This window comes from Choloepus didactylus, chromosome 14, assembly GCF_015220235.1.
Source record: "Choloepus didactylus isolate mChoDid1 chromosome 14, mChoDid1.pri, whole genome shotgun sequence".
NCBI classification, from domain to species: Eukaryota; Metazoa; Chordata; class Mammalia; order Pilosa; family Megalonychidae; genus Choloepus; species Choloepus didactylus.
The window spans coordinates 55,297,688-55,320,215 of record NC_051320.1 but is presented as its reverse complement, the minus strand read 5'-3'; the positions used below and the strand labels follow the sequence as shown (position 1 = coordinate 55,320,215).

The 22,528-nt window shown below is 35.3% G+C and overlaps 1 protein-coding gene across 7 annotated transcripts in view; it reads right to left on the bottom strand.

Annotated features, from left to right (window-relative positions):
* VPS13B (vacuolar protein sorting 13 homolog B) overlaps positions 1-22,528 on the bottom strand; it is a 1,017,676-nt gene that overhangs the window by 251,977 nt on the left and 743,171 nt on the right. For all 7 annotated transcript variants that reach the window (XM_037803400.1, XM_037803396.1, XM_037803398.1 and 4 more), the window contains one exon: positions 4,065-4,755. In XM_037803400.1, the coding sequence (XP_037659328.1) occupies positions 4,065-4,755 (691 nt within the window). The remainder of the gene's footprint in view (positions 1-4,064; positions 4,756-22,528) is intronic.

The following is a 22,528-nucleotide window of genomic DNA, read 5'->3' as shown; positions in this document are numbered from 1 at the left end:
CTGTGACCCATGGCATTCTTTGAAATTTGCTCCCTAACTACTTGTGAAATTGTACTTTGAAAGTTATCACTGTTATGTATATATGTTAAAGTTCACAATAAAAAAAATCTTTAAATCACCTTACTTTATTAATCTTCTCAATCATATTTAATATTATGCTGTTATAGTAAGATGATTAGACAAAAAAGAATACCAAAACATTGTGTAATATAAATGCCAGGGTAATCACACACACACACACACACAAAAAGGATTTAAAAATATACAGAAACAGAAATGAGAAAGGGATCAATCAGTCAGGTACGTCACAAAAGATCAATAGACGGAAATGAGGTTGTAATAAAGGACAAGAGAGACAATTAAAAAAAAGATATATAAAAATCAAAGGACAAAATGGCTGACGTAAGTACTGCCTTTGCTGTAATAACATTGATTGCTAATGGATTAAACTCCCCAGTCAAAAGACCAGACTGGCAGAGTGGAACAAAAAGTATGATCCAACTATATGTTGTTTACAAGAGATTCACCTTAGATTCAAAGACATAAACAGGTTGAAAGTGAAGGGATGGAAAATTATATTCCATGCAAATAGTAAGCAAAAAAGAGCTGAGGTTGCTATACTAATATTGAACAAAAGAGACTTTAAGTCAAAAGCTGTTTGGAGAGATAAAGAAGGACACTGTATATTAATAAAAGGGACAATTCACTAAGAAGAAATAATGATCATAAATATTTATGGATCTAACCATGGTGCCCCACAATACATGAGGCAAACACTGGCAAAACTGAAGGGAAAAATAGACATCTTTACAATAATAGCTGGAGAATTTAATACATCACTTTCATCAATAGATAGAACATCTAGACAGAAGATTAATAAGGAAACAGAGAACTCGAATAGTATGATAAATGAACAAGACCTAACAGACAGATACCAAACGCTGCACCCCAAAAGAGCAGGATGTATGTTCTTCTCAAGTGCACATGGATCATTCTCCAGGATATACCACATGTTGGGTCACAAAATAAGTCTCAATAAATTTGGAAAGACTGAAATCATACAAAGCATTTTCTCTGACCATAATGAAATGAAGCAAGAAATCAATAACAGGTGGAGAACTGGGAAATCCACAAAAATATGGAAGTTAAATAACACTCTCTTAAACAATCAGTGGGTCAAAGAAGAAATTGCAATAGAAAAAGGAAATACCTTGAGAAGAATGAAAATGAGAACAAAGTATATCAAAACTTATAGGATGCAGCAAAGGCAGTACCAAGAGGGAAATTTATAGCCCTAAATGCTTACATTAAAAAAGAAGAAAGAGCCAAAATCAAAGACCTAACTAAACACTTGGGGGAAATAGAAAAAGAACAGCAAACTAACCCCAAAACAAGCAGAATGAAAGAAATAATAAAGATGAGAGCAGAAATAAATGAAATTGAGAATTAAAAAATAGAAATAACAAAATCAAAATTTGGTTCTTTGAAAAGATCATGAAATTGACAAACACTTAGCTAGACTTACAAAGAAAAAAAAGGAGAAGACACAAATAAATAAAATCAGAAATGAGAGGGGAGACATTATTACTGACCTACAGGAATAAAAAAGATCATAAGAGGATACTATGAACAATGGTATGCCAACAAATTAGACAATCTAGATGAAATGGACAAATTCCTAGAAACACACGAACAACCTACACTGAGTCTAGAAGAAATAGAAGACCTCAACAGACCAATTACAAGTAAAGAGATTGAAGCAGTCAACAAAAACCTCTCAACACAGAAAAGCCCAGAACCAGATGACTTCACAGGGGAATTCTACCAATCATTCCAAAAAGAATCAATACCAATCCTGCTCAAACTCTTCCAGAAAATTAAAGAGGAGGGAACACTATCTAATGCATTCTATGTGGCCAACATTATCCTAATACCAAAGCCAGATAAAGATACACAAGAAAAGAAAATTACAGCACAATTTCTTGTATGAATCTAAATGCAAAATACCTCAACAAAATACTTGCAAATTGAATCTAAAAGTACATTAAAAGAATTATACACCAAGATCAAGCGGGTCTTATCCCAGGTATGCATGGATGGTTCAACATAAGAAAATCAATTAATGTGATACATCAGATCAAAAAATAAAGGGGAAAAAACCACATGATCATCTCAATTGATGCAGAAAAGGCATTTGAAAAAATACAGGCACCCTTTCTTGATAAAAACACTTAGAACACTAGGAATAGAAGTAAACTTCCTCAACATGATAAAGGGCATATATGAAAAGCCCACAGCTAACATCATACGCAATAGTGAAAGACTAAAGCTTTCCCTTTACAATCTGGAACATGACAAGGATGACCACCTTCACTACTGTTATTCATCATTGCACTGGAAGTTCTAGCCAGAGAATTAGGCAAGAAAAAGAAATAAAAGGTATCCAAATTGGAAAGGAAGAAGTAAAACTTCCACTATTTGTAGATGACATGATCCTATATATAGAAAGTCCACCTCCCTCACCCCTCCCAAAAAAACACACACACACAAAACTATGACAAAGCTACTAGAGCTAATAAATGAATTCAGCAAAGTGGCAGGGTACAAGATCAACATACAAAAATCAGGAGTGTTTCTATATACTGGTAAGAACACACTGAGGAGGATATCAAGAAAATAATTCATTTCCAACAATGACTAAAAGAATGAAACATCTACGAATAAATTTAACCAAGGATATCAAGGACTTCTATACAGAAAACTACAAAACATTGCTAAAAGAAATGAAAGAAGATCTAAATAAATGGAAGGACATTCCATATTCATGGATTGGAAGACTAAATAACATAAAGATGTCAATTATACTCAAAATGATTTACAAATTCAATGTAATCCCAATCAAAATTTTTTCTTGAATTATAGCAAATATATAACACTATTACAAGGTGTTAAAAATAGTGTGATATATGTGAAAAATATACCTAATGTAAACTATAGGCTATAGTTAATAGTGATATATTAATATTCTTTCATCAACTGTAACAAAGGTATCACACTAAAACAAGTGTCAACATTAGGGATTACATAAAAACATTGTAATCTGTACATGACTTTTCCATAAACCTACAAATTCTCTAATTAAAAAAATTTTTAAAAATCAATCAGAAGGCATTGACATAATCTTACTACAACCAATTACAATCTGTGTCAGATCACCGTATCTTAAGAAATGTCCAGCAAAAAGCAACTAACTCATCAAAAGTCTTATAGATGAGGCTCCATCTGGACAAGCTAAGAGAATTAGTTCAGGAGGCTGAGAGGAAATATTCTAGGAATCATTAAATAAACTTAGGGTATGAACTGGGAGTTTCCAAATTTCAGAATCTTAGATAAAAAGCTGGAGCAATAAGCGTCTATTTTTTCTCCCCCAACCCATCCTTGTACATCATCATAATAGTTTATTGTTCTAAAATTAAAATTTGACCATGTTCCTTCCTTCCTTAAAAAGCTTTGCTAAATGTGGTATAATGTTAAAAGCTGGTAAATCTGGGTATCTGGGGAGAGGAGATACTGGAGTCCTCTGTATCATATTTGCAACTTTCCTGTAAGTTTGAAATCATTTCAAAATAAAAAGTTAAAAAACAAAAAGTATCAAAACAATAAATTTCATCTTCTGAGGTTTTCCTTTTTTTATATGAACAGCTGCATTAACATGGAAAGCATACCCATGGGCCACTAATATGAAAAAAGTTACACTTTTGAATCATTGGTAATTGTTAAACATCTATAGCCAAGAAAGAGTCCCCATTGCATTTAGCTCTTAAAAAAATGAATATTCAGAGGCATGGTAAGAATGCTAAGGCTAACCCTCAATACATTGCAAACATTTATTTACTTAAACATGATTCAACTGTAGGAAATGAACTTCATATATTCTGTAGAGAAAAGAAGTCTTGTCTGGTCTGCCAGTTGTTTTCTGTTTGATCAATCTTGAATCTTTGGGAATAAAACTTAGTAGTAGTGATACGAGTTGTTAGCACTTCAGTAAATTTGAAGGCTCTTACCTGTACATTTGTAATCAGAAGCTACTCCTTTAAGCACAGCATCAAAAATGGATATTTCCACTCGCTGCTTTCTGTGGTGACAACTGAGCAGCAAGGAAGGCTGGGACACAATCAAGTGCAGAAAAGGTTCTAGCTGTAAGTCACCAGTTCCTCTTCGTCCAGGCTGTCGAACAATAGTTATACCAAGGGCTTGTCTAGCAGATGATCTTGTAGATGTGTGAAGACTTTCAAGAGAGAGAACCCCTATTTTCTTCCCTGAAGGGAAAGAAATGCTATTGCTCAAGAGATCTTCTGCTGTCACTGTGGAAATACAGGTGTGGCTGGGCTTAGCAATATCTTCTGAATCAGCATCTAGTTGATTTAATGAACTCTTGCTTATTTTTTCATTATCCTTCTGTTCCTGTGATTTGGATTTGGGTAAGGCTGTACAGGAATAGGTCATTAGTGAGATTCTACTTGCAGTAATAAATATGTCAAAGGGTATAAAATTTAAATTTTTTACAATTGATGACTGGTGTGAGGGACGGACAATGCGATGCTGGCTGGTACCCCTGGGCTGCTCTATCTGTACTATTCTGATTTTAACACTGTCACTGCCAATTCCACTATCCTGAGCACCACTGTAACGAGATGAGGTTTCAGCCATGCCTCCATCGAATGTATCCATTTTCTTCTGTTCTTGTTTAGAGATCTGTGAGGAAAAAGAATAAAATATGTTAAATTTGTTACATTCCCAGTGACAATATATAAACAACAATTATTGAACAATGCTATAGAAATATGTTGTTTAAAAGAGAATTTAAAAAAATGTAATGTGTAACTTTTGCAGAGTAATCATAAAAACAAAGTGGGTGTCCATTCAATTAAAATGCTAAGGAAGTACTGACACAAAAGCATCAAATAGACTTTTGAGTGTCAGATTTCTTTCTTTAGATTAAAACAAAGTTATATATATATATGTATATGTATGTGTGTGTGTGTATATATATATATATATATATATATATATATATATATATATATATAAAATGCCTCTTTAAAGAATTATATTAGGATTCTTTGCAGTGATTTCCCAAGTAGTACCATAAAATGTTTTTGTGAGTACTGTTGGTTAAAATTGTATTTTACTTTGGAGTAGTTAACATTATATTGTTTACTCTCTTTACTATAAAACTGATTTATAGTTTTTTGGAGAGTAAGAGAGAGAGGGAAAAATCAGTAATCCTAAACAGTGAAAGACAAAGAAAAATAAACTAAAATAAATGCCTGACATTAAACAAGATCTTTATTTTCCTTACTACAGTAGAGCTTGAAAGGGTAAATGTAGGTGATCAAGTAAAATGTTAAGTAAGTAAGCTTTTGAAGGTAGATTTTTCCTTTGTGCACTAAAGGCTACTGGTTCCCAAACTTGTCTGTTCAATGACTCCCCATATAGAGAACAAAGGACACCTTGGAGGTAGTAGCAGTTATGATCACCTTGGCAGCACAACTCCAAGACCTTCAGTTTGATTCTCTATTCCCCTTTCTTAGGTCTTTCAACTATCAATTTTATGACCTGCTCTTTGAGACCTAGATATTTCATGTGTTTGTTCATTGAAGTGAAACGGATTCATTAGAGGAACCATGGATGTTGAGGATTGAATTATGTCCCCCACAAAAGGCCTGTTCAGGTTCTAATACCTGTTCCTGAGGGTGTGAACCCATTTTTAAACAGGACCTTTCAAAATACTACTGGTTAAGGTGTGCCCAAAGTGAATGAGGGTGGGCCTTAATTCAGTATGGCTGAAGTCTTTACAAAGGAAATTGAACATGGAAAAGGAAGCCACAGAGAGTCAATGGAACCCAGAAGAGAAAGGAAAAGCTGCCACCCTGTGCATTGCCAAATGATGGAAAAGCCAAGGAACCCTAAAGATTGCCAGCCAGCCAGAAGATACTGACCCTGGAAAGAAGCAAGTCTTCTAGTCTCTGCAACTATGAGCCAATAAATAACTGTTGTTAAGGCAATCCATTATATGGTATTTGTTTTAGCAGGTGACAAACTAAAACAATGGAAAAGACATATGTATAGAAGGAGAAAAAAAATCTCCCTTTCTTATCACCAAATATAACCAATTGTAATATTTTAGTGCATTACCTTTCATTTTTTTCCTTGTACCTATACATAGCCCCACCCCCACCCCCTTCCTTGCGGTTATAAACATATGGTAGAAATAAATTTGTAACCCAAATTTTTAAAATGCTAATACACTCTTGATAAATACAAGTTTTAAAAGGTATATAATATTTCATTTAGTGTTGGAATAATTTGTTCAATCATTCTTATATAGTTGGACATTTGAGTTTTCAATTTGTGCCAATATAAAAAATGCTGACAAACATCTAACACTATTCGCTTAGGACAGTTTCCTAGAAGTAGAATTACAGGCAAAAGATATGAAAAATTGTAAGGTTCTTGAATATTGCCAAGACACCTTTCCAAAAAGGTCAAACTACTATACATTACCACCAGCAATGGAAAAATACCCTCCAAAGTACTGGGTAGTGATTACCAGTAATATAAGTTCCTTGTCAGGGACTTAATTGTGAAAGTGTAAACAACAACAAACCAAACAACTATCAACTTAAGAGAGTCATGTAATAACAATCATTATAAAGATTTTCAAAAAAGTAATTGTTTTAAATTGTTGAGACACATTGTTGGAAAAATCCAGCATTAGCTATCCGCAACCAAAAAAACACTCATCCCTGTTCTTTGGAGACACTGTGCTCTTTTAAACCATTCTATCTATAAAGTTCTCAAATAGAAAGTATCCTTTCTAAGCTTGCTATAGCTGGTAAACATTTAGTCATCCATCGAGATCCAGAACAAATGACACTAGTCTGAGAATTGTTCTCCCAGTTTTTCCTTCTTGGTGTTCCTATTACTTCACCCATACTTCTATTATAGAATGTTTTATATTCTATTAAAAAGTTCTGTGGAGGCAGTACAGATAGTATTAAAACAATATATAGATTTTTGAGTGAGATAGACTTGGAATCAATCCAACACTCTAATTGTTTGATTTTGTACAGATTACAAACCTCTCTAAGGTTATATAATCTTATCTGTAAAATAGGATAATTCCTACCTCAAAGGGTGATTATGAGGCTTCAATGAGCTTAATGTACCTAAAGAGCTCAGCACAGTGCCTGACATAGAGTAAATACACATTAATGGGGTGCTGCTATGTGAATGTTGCTACCAGGTGAAGAACTGCTAGAGGGAATGAGCCAAATCTTTTTGCTTCAGTGTATTGCTAAGGAGCAGTACAGTGCCTGGCACACTGAAGAGAGGATCCGTAACTGTTTGGTGATACGCTTATTTCTGATATATTATTAAATGCAAAAAAAAAAAACTGTGGAATGAAATTACATGATTGTTAAAATGTTAATATATTTGGCCCAAGACTCCTTAGAATACTGTATTCTTTAAGGTCTTTCCAAGACGAAATCATGGGCTTTCTTCTGGGTAGGCATCCTTCACCTTGTGAGCTGATCACACTTCAACAGTCCTTTCAGGCTCAGCTGTGTCCTCGTCCCGATGATGGGGACATTAATACCTGACCCATAGGGTTGCTGCAGCATTCAATGAGTTAATATACTGCATAGTCATAGTAGGCACTCAATAAAGTGTAAGTTAAAAAAAAAAAAAGTCATCTTCTTTGTGAAGACTTCCACAACCCCTCCAGATGGTGCTAGTCTTTCCCAGTTTCTACAGTTTTATAACAAACTAGTATTGTTATAGCACTTTTTCACACTGTATTCTATCTCAAAAATTATGAGCAATTCAAGAAAATAAAAAATAATAACAGATATCTCTAAGTAGGCTTACCGTTTGACAGACATTTGTTAGCACATTACCTACATTTTCTTTTATAAGTGTTGTAATACTATGAAGTGTGTACTGTTATCACCATTTTACAGCTGAGGAAACTGAGGTTAAAGAGATTAATTAATAGGTCCAAACTCAGACAGCTATGGTAAGAGAAAGCACCATTATTTTCAGCACATACCACACTGCTTGCCACATAGTAAAGCTTAATATTTGTGTGCTGGATGAATAAATGAGTGAATAGATAAGGCAGTTATCAAAATAAGTTCTTTAAAAGCTTTTAGTTATCCCTATTACAAAAATTTCAAATTTTCCCTTCAGATTCATTACCAACTAGGAATTCTCAAATAACATGAAAAAGCAATAAAATCAGGCACTTTAGTATAAGAATTTACTGCCCACGATTTGAGACATTACAAACTATATACCTGTATGAAGCATATCTAAAAAATCCATTAGTTCCATGGCAAGCTCAAATCAAGAACTCAAGTTTTATAAACTATTTTTGGTCCCTCAATCAGGAAATGCAACTGTAATTAACTACTTGAGAATATACTTCCTATACATAGAGCATATATTCTCCTCTTCTGATTTACAGATTTGTATTTAAAATCTAGTCTTTCTCCTTCAAAGTGAATTGTGTTTCCCATAGGTTTTAACATGGAAAAACAAACCACTTGTAGGGAAAGAAAAAAAAAGAAAATTAGTGTCCAGACTTATTATGTGTTGAGATTGCCACATTAAACTCTAGGAAAAGTCAAGTGGTGTGATCTTGAGATATAAATAACCAGAAGGGGTAGGAAGGCAGCTATTCGCCTGGGTCACATGGGTTACTGAACAAAAGTCAGATGATAACTAATTCTAGTTACTACTGAGCAGAATGGAATTTGAATCAATGACCCAGAGATGAAAGACTTTGCCTTTCATTGAAGAAAAAAAAAAAAAGCACAACTTTTCCAGTTATAAAGACAACATTCTTAAAACTGGGTAAAAGCCAAGATTTCCTCCATTTTTCTCAGCTTCCAAACTATTTGTAGAACTGATGATGGTTTTTGAGACACATTTAAAGAGCCACTGGTTTGTCACTCTCCACTGTAGTTTTATCTATTATATTGAAGAATATCTGGCCTGCAAGTGAGAAAAGTTTTACATTTAACTATGTGTGCTGAACCCTATGCCTGGGCATCAATTTACCATTCCTTTATGGAAAAAGAAGAGTTCACAATGTAATAACTGTGAAAATAACTTTTGCTTTATTATTGTTCAAGTGGACTAATCATTTCAGTTGTCAACAAAAAAAAGCACTATCTGCTTGCTGTTAGTGAGTGCAGCAGAAACATGTATCTCTGAGCAGTACTGTTACATCAGCTCTCCCACTCTTTACCTAACTCATTTAAAATGAACAATAAAAGTTTTCTTTAATTAGCTACTGGTGTGCATTAACATGATCATGATTAAACCATAAAAATCAACTGTACATTACTCTGGTCCCCTATACCATATGTTTTTAATTATTCTGTTTGAAAATGTACTTTGCGTCCCTTTTAAAAGTTCGACCTTCTGCTTTTAGAGAATTAAATGCATATTACTGTAGTGAAGAAGATAATGTTTCAGACCTCCAGGCATATATTAAACACACTGGCAGCACTTGAGACAAAATGCTTTACTTATTAGATACTTCCTATTCTAAACAGTGTCATCAAAGGCTAAAAACAAAATCCATATAAAAGCTGCACAATGCTTCCACACAGAACCTGTGCCAAAATCCCCGTGCTTTCCAACTAATGAGGAAAGGATGTGTACTCTTAACATATGAATGTAAGATTTTCCAAGCATTCACTTTAGGAAACTAGGCTATTGATTCCATATGGCTTATGTTAAATGAAACAGTATTGGTAAAATAACCTTTAAGATATCTGGCATGATAACTATAATTAAACAATATTCAAAGGACTAAAACAAAAGGGAATTTGGTTCCACAATGGCTAATTAAAATAAAATGAAAAAACACAGCATGCCATCTATCAAGATAAATTGTTATTGTTTAAGAACTATTTAAATACTGTTAAAATATACTTTTAGATAAAATCTGCAAGAGCTGGAAAAATATTTGTGGCTTAAAAATGGATAGTTTGGTGAAAAAAAAGTATAGGACTCTGAAATTTTATGCAGAGATAACAGCTTTAAAGCCTTGAGCACAACCAGATGGTACTTTAATAAGAAGAATTCTACAGTTTCACTATCAATGGGTTTCAGTATGAGGAGGTTTTCAATAGCTAGGAAAACATGTCAAGTTGATAGTTTACTTCTTAGATCATTTCAGTGCATTTTCCCAACCTTGCACAGCTATATATGGTACAGATACTAGTCACCATGGAAACGGTGCTGAAAGCTGTACTAGTAGCTAGGAACTGTAGCTAATTCCTCCTTTTAATGTACTGAGGTATTAGATAAGTTTACTCACTCACCTTTGGGGTCTGGTTAGAGCCATAGTAACTGAGGGGTGGTAGCTAAAACCACACTTGTATAATGTGACAATACCAAGTAATGCATTAAAATAATTTCAAATGAAATTAATCATAGGTTTTTCAGTAGCGTTTTGGAAAAGAGAAAGGTAAGCTTGATTCAAACTTCTTGTTCAGTCTTAAAAACATTTTATGAGCACATTCAAAAGTCAGCCTCATTAATTAAAATCCTGCAAATAAATGGTTATTTAATTTTTAAAAGAAACGTGTGGAAACCAACATCTTGAGAATTAGTATGGACTAAAGCAAATGTAATTTTTGTTTAAATGGCTAAAAGCACAATTCAGCATCTATTCTAATATTTTCACATTACTTCTCTAATTTCTTTGTCTTTTTTTAAGGAAAACTTAACTATACCCCAAAGATAAGCATATCCACATATTTTTCTACCTTCTTATCCTGATTATGGTTATATTATAACACTGAAGTAATATTTCCAACTTGCACAGTCATACTTTAACCTTGATCAAAATGTGTTTTGCCAAACATGAGATCATTTTTCACATTATATAAATTATGAAAAAGGCAAGTGTGAAACCACAAAATCAAAGTGACAATCACATCCGTATATCACTGTGACATTTATCCTAATTTTACTGCCCTTGCTAAAATGTAGTAGTGTTTTCAAAGAAGTAAACATCCTGGCTATCTTATAAAATCAAATACATTAAAAAAAAAAATTGCCTACAGTATTCAATGGTTCACACACTGGACTCACACAATGGAATTACAAAGGATAGTTTTTACAATGTGCCTCATTGTCTAAACATTTGCAAACACACTTCTTCTATTTGTATCTTTCAGAAGTATGTTGCTTTGGGATGGGGTGAGGTGGTACTGTTGAGAGAAGTTGTGTTGTATGCCTTTAACACAAAGATAATCTACACGGGAAACTTTACATAGATAATGAGTTGTTGCAACAATCATAAATACTTTATTCCAACTTCCTGAATTAAATTAATCAAGGAAACACCAAAAGTATATTTTAAGTCTCAAATTTTCAATGATGTCACTATCACATTTCAGAAACTTTTACCATTTTTGGATGAATTACCAACTCAACTCAGTGGTGTTCATTAAATTGAATAGAAAAGCATTGTAAAGAATAAATTGACTTCAACATGAAACATCACCTTCAGTGTCACCAGTTTTATTTTTTATTTAGAAAACAAATGAACAAGCTGTATGCATTCAGCTACAGATACAGAGTGTTAGAAACCAAGGGATTTTTATTTTTATTTCTCTAAGCCAAATGTTATACAAGATCCCACATAATATAACTGCTCCCAGTTGGATGGCAAAAAACGTTCTCACAATACTGCAGTAATTATGCAAGAGAGCAGAACTAATGATACCCATCACTGCCTAACAGATAGAATGGTAAAGAATACTGTAGCTTCAAGTTTTTCCTTTCATGAAGTTACGTTTCCGGCTCTTTGAAGTAACAGTACAAGACAACTACTGCCTGCTAAGTATCACTACAAATATTCACATTTCAAGACTAGTGCAATAAAAGCAGCAAGGAGATGGTTCAGAGAAGATTGTGTTTTACTGCAGTCTGTTTGGTCTATTGATCTTATTGATCTAATTTAAGTTATAAATTACAAAAAGGGACCAGGGCTAGTGTTAAACTGTTTATAGTGTCTGTTTCAATATGAGGCAAAAAAAAAAAAAAAAAAAAAAAAAAAAGCTGTATGCACTAACCTATCCACACAGGTAAGTTCAAATCCCACATATTGAGATTTTATCTGCAGTGTCGACCTTCAGAGTTTTGTGTTTGTCTGCCCCTTTATACATATATACATATATGATTTCACAGCATAACCTTATTTTCTAAGTTCATGAAACAAAATTAGTTTCAGGCAAAACTTTCCACAGAGGGTCTTAACTCAGAAACAGTTCTTGTTCTCTCTCCCTCTCTCACATAGAAAATTGGAATAGGATGGTCATTTTTGTTCAAGGAGACTAGATCTAATTGATTTATACTAGCTTCGGAGTTTAATTTTGACTTGCTTGCTTTTGGTAATCAGTTCAGTTTTTTAAAAATAAAATGACACATTCCGGGAACTTGGACCTTAATCAAAACAGATGCCTTGATATCAGAAATACAACCTGCTTTGAAATGGCCATGACGTTAATTCTTAAAAAGTGGCTACTGTGTGTACAAGATAATTTCTCTTCTATGGATGAAATCCAAAGTTCATTCCACTGATGCCAACGTGGAAACCATTTTGTCCCATGGCTGCTTAAAGATTTTCAATAGGATTAAATCAGCTGCAAGTCCTCATTATATCATGGTTTACAATTGTGTCTGAGTTGCAGTCTGTTTCTCAGAGAATTTTACTCAGAGACTGACTTAGATTGGCTCCTTAGAGCTACTCTGATTTTACTAGAAACAACTGTATCACATCAGCCACTCCCATAAACTTCCCATAAGATTGAATCAGTCCTGACCCTGAAGCAGAAGAAAGTTTACTGGGCCTATGCATTCTCTGTAAGAATCACAGAGAAGTTGGCATTTAGTTTCTGCAGCAATGCAGAAGTAGAATAGGTTTATTAACTATTCCAGTGGGCCTCTGCCTTGCAACTATGAACCTAATTTTCTGGTAAGAAAACTATAGTTGAGCCTGGAGAAATTTCTATGGGCAAAACTACATACAAATCCATATTTGATTATTTTATCCCCTGAATCACATACACCCTTTTAAAGAAACAATGTTGAGTTTAGAAAAACTAAGTAAGAAAAGAGTACGCTGTTAAAATTAATTTTTCCCCAATATTCAGTAGAAGACGAAAATGGTTCAAGGATGTCCATGATTAACTATTCAGTAACTGTTTTTCATTGCCAAGCAGAATTTAGTTATTTAACAAAAAATACTGAACTTATTTTCATTACTATATATTCTCTTTACTCAACCTAAACAAGGCTAGCTCAGTTAACTGGAGATTTTCTTCAAAGTAAACCTGAATCTCAGTATTCTCTACTATATACTTGATTTTTTTTGAAATCCATCAAGGCATTACAGAATAAAGGGTCATTTGCAAACTTTTATTGGTCATCCTATAACTATAGGATGGTAGATCAAATCCAAATTAAACTAAAGCCACATATTGATTCTCTCTCTCTGTCACATTATCAATACCTCAAAAAGTTATGATGTGAAGGACTTGACATGCAAAAATTGGTCAAGAAGTTAGAGGGGAATATTTGTTCATGCCTTACAGAAAATTCTTTTCCATTAGAACTTTGTTCTTCTCTGCTACTCCATAAAAATCATTGCTAGGCCAAAATGACCTTCCACACAAACTGTTTTGATCATATCAACCTCTTCCTTTAATCCTTGGAAATTTGAAGCACTCTCTAAATAAGGCAAATATTCCTAACAATACATCTGGTCAGCCAGCTTCACTGCACCAATAAATTTTCATATACTGAGATATCCCAAGTAATTCTTGCTGTTCTAAGAAAGCAACTTTTTCTGTATATTACTGAAGGTAAGTCAACTTATATTTTAAGCTTGGATATTTCTAGTCATGTGAGATTGAGGTTAAAAGTAAGAAAGAACATGTAAGTTTCCTTCTTGCAAATATCAAACATCATCCCCACAAATATTAAAGTAATGATCAAGTCTGGAATCTCCTGAAAAGTCTTTCTCAAATAACTACCAATTAGAAAGTAAATTTTCATCACAGCTGGTATATGATTACTGCTGATCTTATTATCAGAATGTCTCTTGTTAAAGCTAAATTTAGGAAGATCAAGTTCACAAGAGTATTATCAAATTAGCACTATTAAAAATGAGTGCTTCTTTGCCTTTAAAATGTACTGACATTTCTCTAAAGAATAAACAGTTTCTGGTTTTTAAGTATTATTTTTAAGGTAGTACTGTTTGGTTAAGTATGTTTAATGTTTGGACTTCAGCTATGAAAGTTTGGGGTAGAGGATAAAATGTTTTCTGAGCTCTCGAAGACAGGACTACAGTCAAAATTATTTAGCAAAATGTTGAAATGCCATGTTATTTCATATTATTCATTCATTGAACAAATTTGTATCAAGCATCTACTATGTTCAATATACTGACTGGGGATACAGCAGGAAAAAAGTCCCCTGCTTTTATGGAGTTTACATTTTAGTGGGGAAGTCAGGCAATAAGCAAAATTATATGCATATAACACATATACACAGTATTTGCTGATGGATTGGATGCTGGGTATTAAGAAAGACAGAAGTTGAGAATTTGAAGGTTTTGGCCTGAGCAATTATACGAATGGAGACAGATGATTTTCCAGGCTCTGTAAGCAGCTTACCAACCTATTTATGTGTTATGCCAATTACTTAACAATTTGCCGTTCCAAACTTTGCCTGTTTTCCCAAGAATCATAAATGACCAAAGTGGCCTTCGTATAGTGAAATGATGACATTCACCACCATACCCAAATTTTAATGGACTTTAGTTCAATTATGAATGTCTTCCTAGTTTCTCCAATGAGCCATACCCCAATCGGCTAAGAACCATTCAAGGCAGGGCTATGATTACAGATGGTTTTGTAGGGTTGGGCCTAAGCCTCATACTACACAAATACTCGGGAAACAGAGAAATGGGGCTAAGACATAGACTCACTGGTGAATCATGCCATGATCCCCAGAAAATCAAATGAATTAGGTAGAAAATATTACTTGGGAGAAAATTTTGGCCCTGGAAGAGCTGAGACTGACAGAATATTTTGAAGTTGAGTTGAAGGGGAAAAGAAGAATTGCCTGGGTTCTTATAAGACCTTCATATTTCTAATTAACTACTGAGCATTTCCACTTGGATGTCCCATTATCAACATAGCAAACACATCAAAACTGAATCATTTGGACAGCGACGCAAGATGGCAGCCATCACAGGCTTGGGCAAATTATGAAAACCAAATATGTAGCCTTAAAATAGAATGTGGACCTAAATACCCAGAAGCACCCCTCCCCTTTGTAAGATTTGTAACAAAATTAATATGAATGGAGTTAATCGTTTTAATGGAGTGGTAGACCTAAGAGCCATATCAGTGCTAGCAAAATAGCAGAATTCACACAGCATCAGAGTTGTCTAGGAAGAACTTCAGCATCTAATGATGTCTAAAGAAAATATGAAATTCCCTCAGCTGCCTGAAGGACAGTGTTACAGTAATTAATCAAAAAGAAAAACCACAGGCCTTCCCCCACCCCCATTCAGTTTAAGCAGTCTTCATTTTCCACAGTAGTAAATTGTCTAGGTATGTCTTATAGACCTCAAAGTACTGAAAAGGAGGCTCCCATTCAAAGGCATTTTATCTTATGATACTGTAAATGATACTAATTTTTTGTCCATTTGAAATATATAAGTTGGGCTATAACAACAACAAAAAAACTGAACCACTATAACATTTTTTTGTCTTTTCCTCCCAAAAAAACCCACTTTGCCTTAACTTCTAATTTAGCTTTTCCTTCTCAAAAGGCTCAAATATTAAATACACCCTTCTGACCTCCATCAAGAACTGCTACTCATTTCTTCATTTCATTAATTATTCTTGCTATTTCCTTTCTATTTCTATTCTCACTTGCCTTCTCCACTGTACACTGTCTAGTTGCAAGTGTTCCATGTTTCTGGTCTCTCTCTTTCCTAATCTCTCCCATATAGCCCCACTGGATTACTCTTCTTACAACACTTTTAATATTTTATTTATGAACATTTGACCCACTAGAACTTAAGGTCCATGAAAACAGAGATTTTTTTGTGTGTCCTGTTCTCTGCTGTATCACTGGCACCTAGAATAGTGCCTGGTACATAGCAGACATTAAATCAATATTTATTTCATGAATGAATTAAGAAAAGAACAATTGAATGAAGTCATTTGCAAGGTACTTGTTTAGGTCTCTTGTTAGGGGAGTATATAAAAGAATCAGTTGAACTTGAAGTCTACATTCTAGGTTAAAGATGTACTCATTCAGTAAAGGTGCTTTCAGAAGACATCTGAACAGGATTTAAAGATGGCAAGGAGGTCTGCCCTGATCAAGATGGTGGACTGAGACACTCTAGGGCTCTGTACCCCTATAATCTTTGGACAACCAGCAAGAACTGGCAGAAACCTATTTCTCAAACCTCCAGAAAATAGTTAATGGATTGCAGTAACAGGGTGAGCACCAAGCCAGAAAAAGGTAACTTAAAAATGATTGAATCTCACGGTACTCTTTCTGGACCCTCCCCCCACCCCCTCATGGCTTTGGTGCAGAGACAGTAAGCACTCCCATGTGGATCCCTGGTCCCAGTTACAGAGAGAAGAGAGTAACCCTTGTGCATATACTGGGAGCATATATGCCTGTGCCATTCTGTCTGGTGGCAGGATGAAGACATAAACCAAGACACTTGTTGCAGGCTCACTTCCCAGAACTTGCCCTGTGTGTAGAAGGCAGCTCACAGAGCTTTGTTACGGAACACTGTAGGAGAACAGTCAATTCACAGTGGCCTGTGGCAAAGGTTTGCTGGTTCTGGGACATAAAGTGCAGTGCCTGGAACCATGAGGAAACAGAGTTTCCTAGGGAAGAGGGGACTTTCAGATCCATGTAGACGGGGAATTCCTAGGGCCAAATGTGGATGCTCAGGAAGAGCCGCCTAGGCAGATAGGACCAGGGAGGGCCCTAGGCCTTTGCCTCCAGCCATTCTCTAAATGCATTGTATGGTGAAGCTCTGAAGGAAAGCACTTGACAGGCCAATCTGCAAAGGCTGGGAAAGGTGTTTCCTTTTTCCTTCTCTATCCCACTTCCAACCACCTCACCCCCACCTTTCTTCTTTGGTTCCTGGCATTTACAGAAATCTGAGGCATAACACTAACTGGATACAATCTTAAGGAACAGATGTCACAGAGCCTAAATTCCAGTGATGACACATTAAAACATCAAAATGTCCAGGCTTCAATGAAAGATTACAAAACGTACAAACAAACAGGAAGCGATGGCCCATGCAAAGGAGAAGAGTAAAGCATTAGAAAACATGAATGAAAAGGACCAGACCTAGGACATACCAAAGATTTTTTTAAAAATGGTCATAAATACTCTCAAAGAGTTAACAGAAAACAAGAACAAAGAACTAAACGATATTAGGAAAATGATGGATGAACACAAAGAGAATATAAATAAAGAGATAGAAATCATGAAAAATAATCAGAGCTGAAGACCATGGTAATGGAAATTAAAAACTCCCTACAGGGGTTCAACAGCAGATTGGAGCTGGCAGAAGAAAGAATCAGCAAATTTGAAGATAAAAAAATTGAAATCAGCAGAAGGAAGAAAGAATGAAGACAAATGAACAGAACCAGAGGAACCTGTGAGACACCATCAAGTGGACCAATATATGCATTGTGGGAGTGCCAGAAGGATAAGAAAGAAAGGGGCAGAGAGAATATTCAAAGAAATAATGGGTGAAAACTTCCCAAATTTAATGAAAACATGAATATACACATTCAAGATGCTCAACAAACTCCAAACAGGATAAACCCAAATACACCTGCAATGAGCCATATTATAATCAAACTAACTGTCAAAGAGAGAGTATGAAAGCCAAGAGAGGGAAATAATATGTCACATACAAGGGAGCTTCAATAAGATTAAATCCAATTTCTCATCAGAAACCACAGAGGCAAGAAGGCAATGGGATGACACATTTAAAGTGCTGAAAGGAAAAAAATTGTCAATCACAAATTCTATACCTGGAAAAACTTCTTTCAAAAATGAGGGAGAGATTAAGACATTCCAAGATAAAAAGGAAAGCTGAGGGAGTGTCACAATTGGATCAGCTCTACAAGAAATGCTAAAAGGAGTTCTATGAGTTGAAAGGAAAGGGCACTAGACAATAGACTGATTCCATATGAAGAAATAAAGACCTGCACTAAAGGTAATAACATGGGTAAATATAAATGCCAGTATTTTTGATATTTGTCTTTTTGATTTGTAACTCCACGTTTTACTTCCTAGAGAATCTAAAAGGCAAAAGCATAAACTGTAATGAAAAATCAATGATTTGGGACTTACATAAATAGTTAAATTGTGGTAAATACCACATAAAGGTGGGGGAACAGAAGGACACAGGAATATAGTTTGTGTATGCTATTGACATTAAATTGACATCAACAAAGTGAAATTGTTATAGATTTAGGATGTTAAATTTAAGCCCCATAGTAACCACACACACACACACACACACACACACACACACACACACAAAAAAAAAAACAAAAAACACACCAAAGAATATGTAAACCTATAGAGACAGATAGTACAGTACAAGTTAGCAGCAGCTGGGGGCAGGGGAATGGGGAGTTAATGCATAATGGGTGCAGGGTTTCCGTTTGGGGTGATGGGAATGTTCTTGTAATGGATGGGTTAAGGGAATCTCAACAATTGTGAATTTGATTAGTATCACTGAATGGTATGTTTGGGAGGATTGAGATGGGAACCTATATGTTGTATATATATTTCCATATGTTTCCACAAGACAATGGCAATTAATTGCAATATGTGATCCTGGATGGGATCTAATAATGGAGGAGAAAGGCTCAAAAGAACACTATTAGAAAACAGGAAAAAATTTGAAAATAGATTATAAGATTTATAACAATGTCAAATTATTTGAACTTGATAACTGCAAATCCATGTACATAGAAGTATTAAGTGTTCAAGGAGCAAGTTATATACAATCTACTCTCAAATGTTCAGAAAATAAGAAAGAAACTTAGGTAGGTAGAAACTTAGGTAGGTAGGTAAGTAGGTTGGAAGATGGATGGACTGATGGATGGATGGATGGATGGATGAATGTATGGATGGATGAATGGATGGATGGATGAATTGATAAAATGGTATGTTTAATGTTGCAAAATTTTAAAACTGGTGGATCTGGGTTGCTAGGGGATTGGGGGTATGCTGGAGTTTTCTGTATGGATTCTTTTTTTTTTTTTTTTTTTTAATCTTCATTTTATTGAGATATATTCACATACCACGCAGTCATACAAAACAAATCGTACTTTCGATTGTCTACAGTACCATTACATAGTGGTACATTCACCACCCAAATTAATCCCTGACACCTTCATTAGCAAACACACAAAAATAACAAGAATAATAATTAGAGTGAAAAAGAGCAATTGAAGTAAAAAAGAACACTGGGTACCTTTGTCTGTTTGTTTCCTTCCCCTATTTTTCTACTCATCCATCCATAAACTAGACAAAGTGGAGTGTGGTCCTTATGGCTTTCCCAATCCCATTGTCACCCCTCATAAGCTACATTTTTATACAACTGTCTTCGAGATTCATGGGTTCTGGGTTGCAGTTTGATAGTTTCAGGTATCCACCACCAGCTACCCCAATTCTTTAGAACCTAAAAAGGGTTGTCTGAAGTGTGCATAAGAGTGCCCACCAGAGTGACCTCTCGGCTCCTTTTGGAATCTCTCTGCCACTGAAGCTTATTTCATTTCCTTTCACATCCCCCTTTTGGTCAAGAAGATGTTCTCCATCCCACGATGCCAGGTCTACATTCCTCTCCGGGAGTCATATTCCACGTTGCCAGGGAGATTCACTCCCCTGGGTGTCTGATCCCACGTAGGGGGGAGGGCAGTGATTTCACCTTTCAAGTTGGCTTAGCTAGAGAGACAGGGCCACATCTGAGCAACAAAGAGGCATTCGGGAGGAGGCTCTTAGGCACAACCATAGGGAGGCCTAGCCTCTCCTTTGCAGCAACCGTCTTCCCAAGGGTAAAACCTGTGGTAGAGGGCTCAACCCATCAAACCATCAGTCCCCTATGTCTGTGGTCATGTTAGCAACCATGGAGGTGGGGTAGGCGAATACCCCTGCATTCTCCACAGGCTCCTCAAGGGGGCACTACATCTTTTTTTTTTCCTTGTTTTCTTTTTTTTTTTTTTTTAACTTTCCCTTCTTTTTTAAATCAACTGTATGAAAAAAAAGTTAAAAAGAAAACAAACATACAATAAAAGAACATTTCAAAGAGACCATAACAAGGGAGTAAGAAAAAGACAACTAACCTAAGATAACTGCTTAACTTCCAACATGTTCCTACTTTACCCCAAGAAAGTTACCTAATATAGCAACATTTCTGTGAACTTGCTCCTACTATATCCATCAGAAATCAACAGACCATAGTCATTCCTGGGCATCCCCAGAACGCCAAACAGCCCATCTGCTCTTCTTGGATTATTGTTCCCCCTTCCTTAATTGCTCTCTATTGCTAGTTCCCCTACATTCTACATTATAAACCATTTGTTTGACATTTTTCAAAGTTCACATTAGTGGCAGCATATTTCTCTTTTTGTGCCTGGCTTATTTCGCTCAGCATTATGTCTTCAAGGTTCATCCATGTTGTGATATGTTTCACGAGATCGTTCCTTCTTACTGCCGCATAGTATTCCATCGTGTGTATATACCACATTTTATTTATCCACTCATCTGTTGAAGGACATTTGGGTTGTTTCCATCTCTTGGCAATTGTGAATAATGCTGCTATGAACATTGGCGTGCAGTTATCTGTTCGTGTCACTGCTTTCCGATCTTCCGGGTATATACCGAGAAGTGCAATCGCTGGATCAAATGGTAACTCTATATCTAATTTTCTAAGGAACTGCCAGACTGACTTCCAGAGTGGCTGAACCATTATACAGTCCCACCAACAATGAATAAGAGTTCCAATTTCTCCACATCCCCTCCAGCATTTGTAGTTTCCTGTTTGTTTAATGGCAGCCATTCTAACCGGTGTTAGATGGTATCTCATTGTGGTCTTAATTTGCATCTCTCTAATAGCTAGTGAAGCTGAACATTTTTTCATGTGTTTCTTGGCCATTTGTATTTCCTCTTCAGAGAACTGTCTTTTCATATCTTTTGCCCATTTTATAACTGGGCCGACTGTACTATGGTCATTGAGTTGTAGGATTTCTTTGTATATGCAAGATATCAGTCTTTTGTCAGATACATGGTTTCCAAAAATTTTTTCCCATTGAGTTGGCTGCCTCTTTACCTTTTTGAGAAATTCCTTTGAGGTGCAGAAACTTCTAAGCTTGAGGAGTTCCCATTTATCTATTTTCTCTTTTGTTGCTTGTGCTTTGGGTGTAAAGTCTAGGAAATGGCCGCCTAATACAAGGTCTTGAAGATGTTTTCCTACATTATCTTCTAGGAGTTTTATGGTACTTTCTTTTATATTGAGATCTTTGGTCCATTTTGAGTTAATTTTTGTGTAGGGGGTGAGGTAGGGGTCCTCTTTCATTCTTTTGGATATGGATATCCAACTCTCCCAGCCCCATTTGTTGAAAAGACCATTACGACTCAGTTCAGTGACTTTGGGGGCCTTATCAAAGATCAGTCGGCCATAGATCTGAGGGTCTATCTCCGAATTCTCAATTCGATTCCATTGATCTATATGTCTATCTTTGTGCCAGTACCATGCTGTTTTGGCAACTGTGGCTTTATAATAAGCTTCAAAGTCAGGGAGTGTAAGTCCTCCCACTTCGTTTTTCTTTTTTAGAGTGTCTTTAGCAATTTGAGGCATCTTCCCTTTCCAAATAAATTTGATAACTAGCTCTTCCAAGTCTGCAAAGTAGGTTGTTGGAATTTTGATTGGGATTGCATTGAATCTGTAGATGAGTTTGGGTAGAATTGACATCTTAATGACATTTAGTCTTCCGATCCATGAACATGGAATATTTTTCCATCTTTTAAGGTCCCCTTCTATTTCTTTTAGTAGAGTTATGTAGTTTTCTTTGTATAGGTCTTTTACATCTTTGGTTAAGTTTATTCCTAGGTACTTGATATTTTTAGTTGCTATTGAAAATGGTATCTTTTTCTTGAGTGTCTCTTCAGTTTGTTCATTTCTAGCATATAGAAACATTACTGACTTATGTGCATTAACCTTGTATCCCGCTACTTTGCTAAATTTGTTTATTAGCTCTAGTAGCTGTATCGTCGATTTCTCAGGGTTTTCTAGATATAAGATCATATCATCTGAAACAATGACAGTTCTACTTCTTCTTTTCCAATTTGGATGCCTTTTATTTCT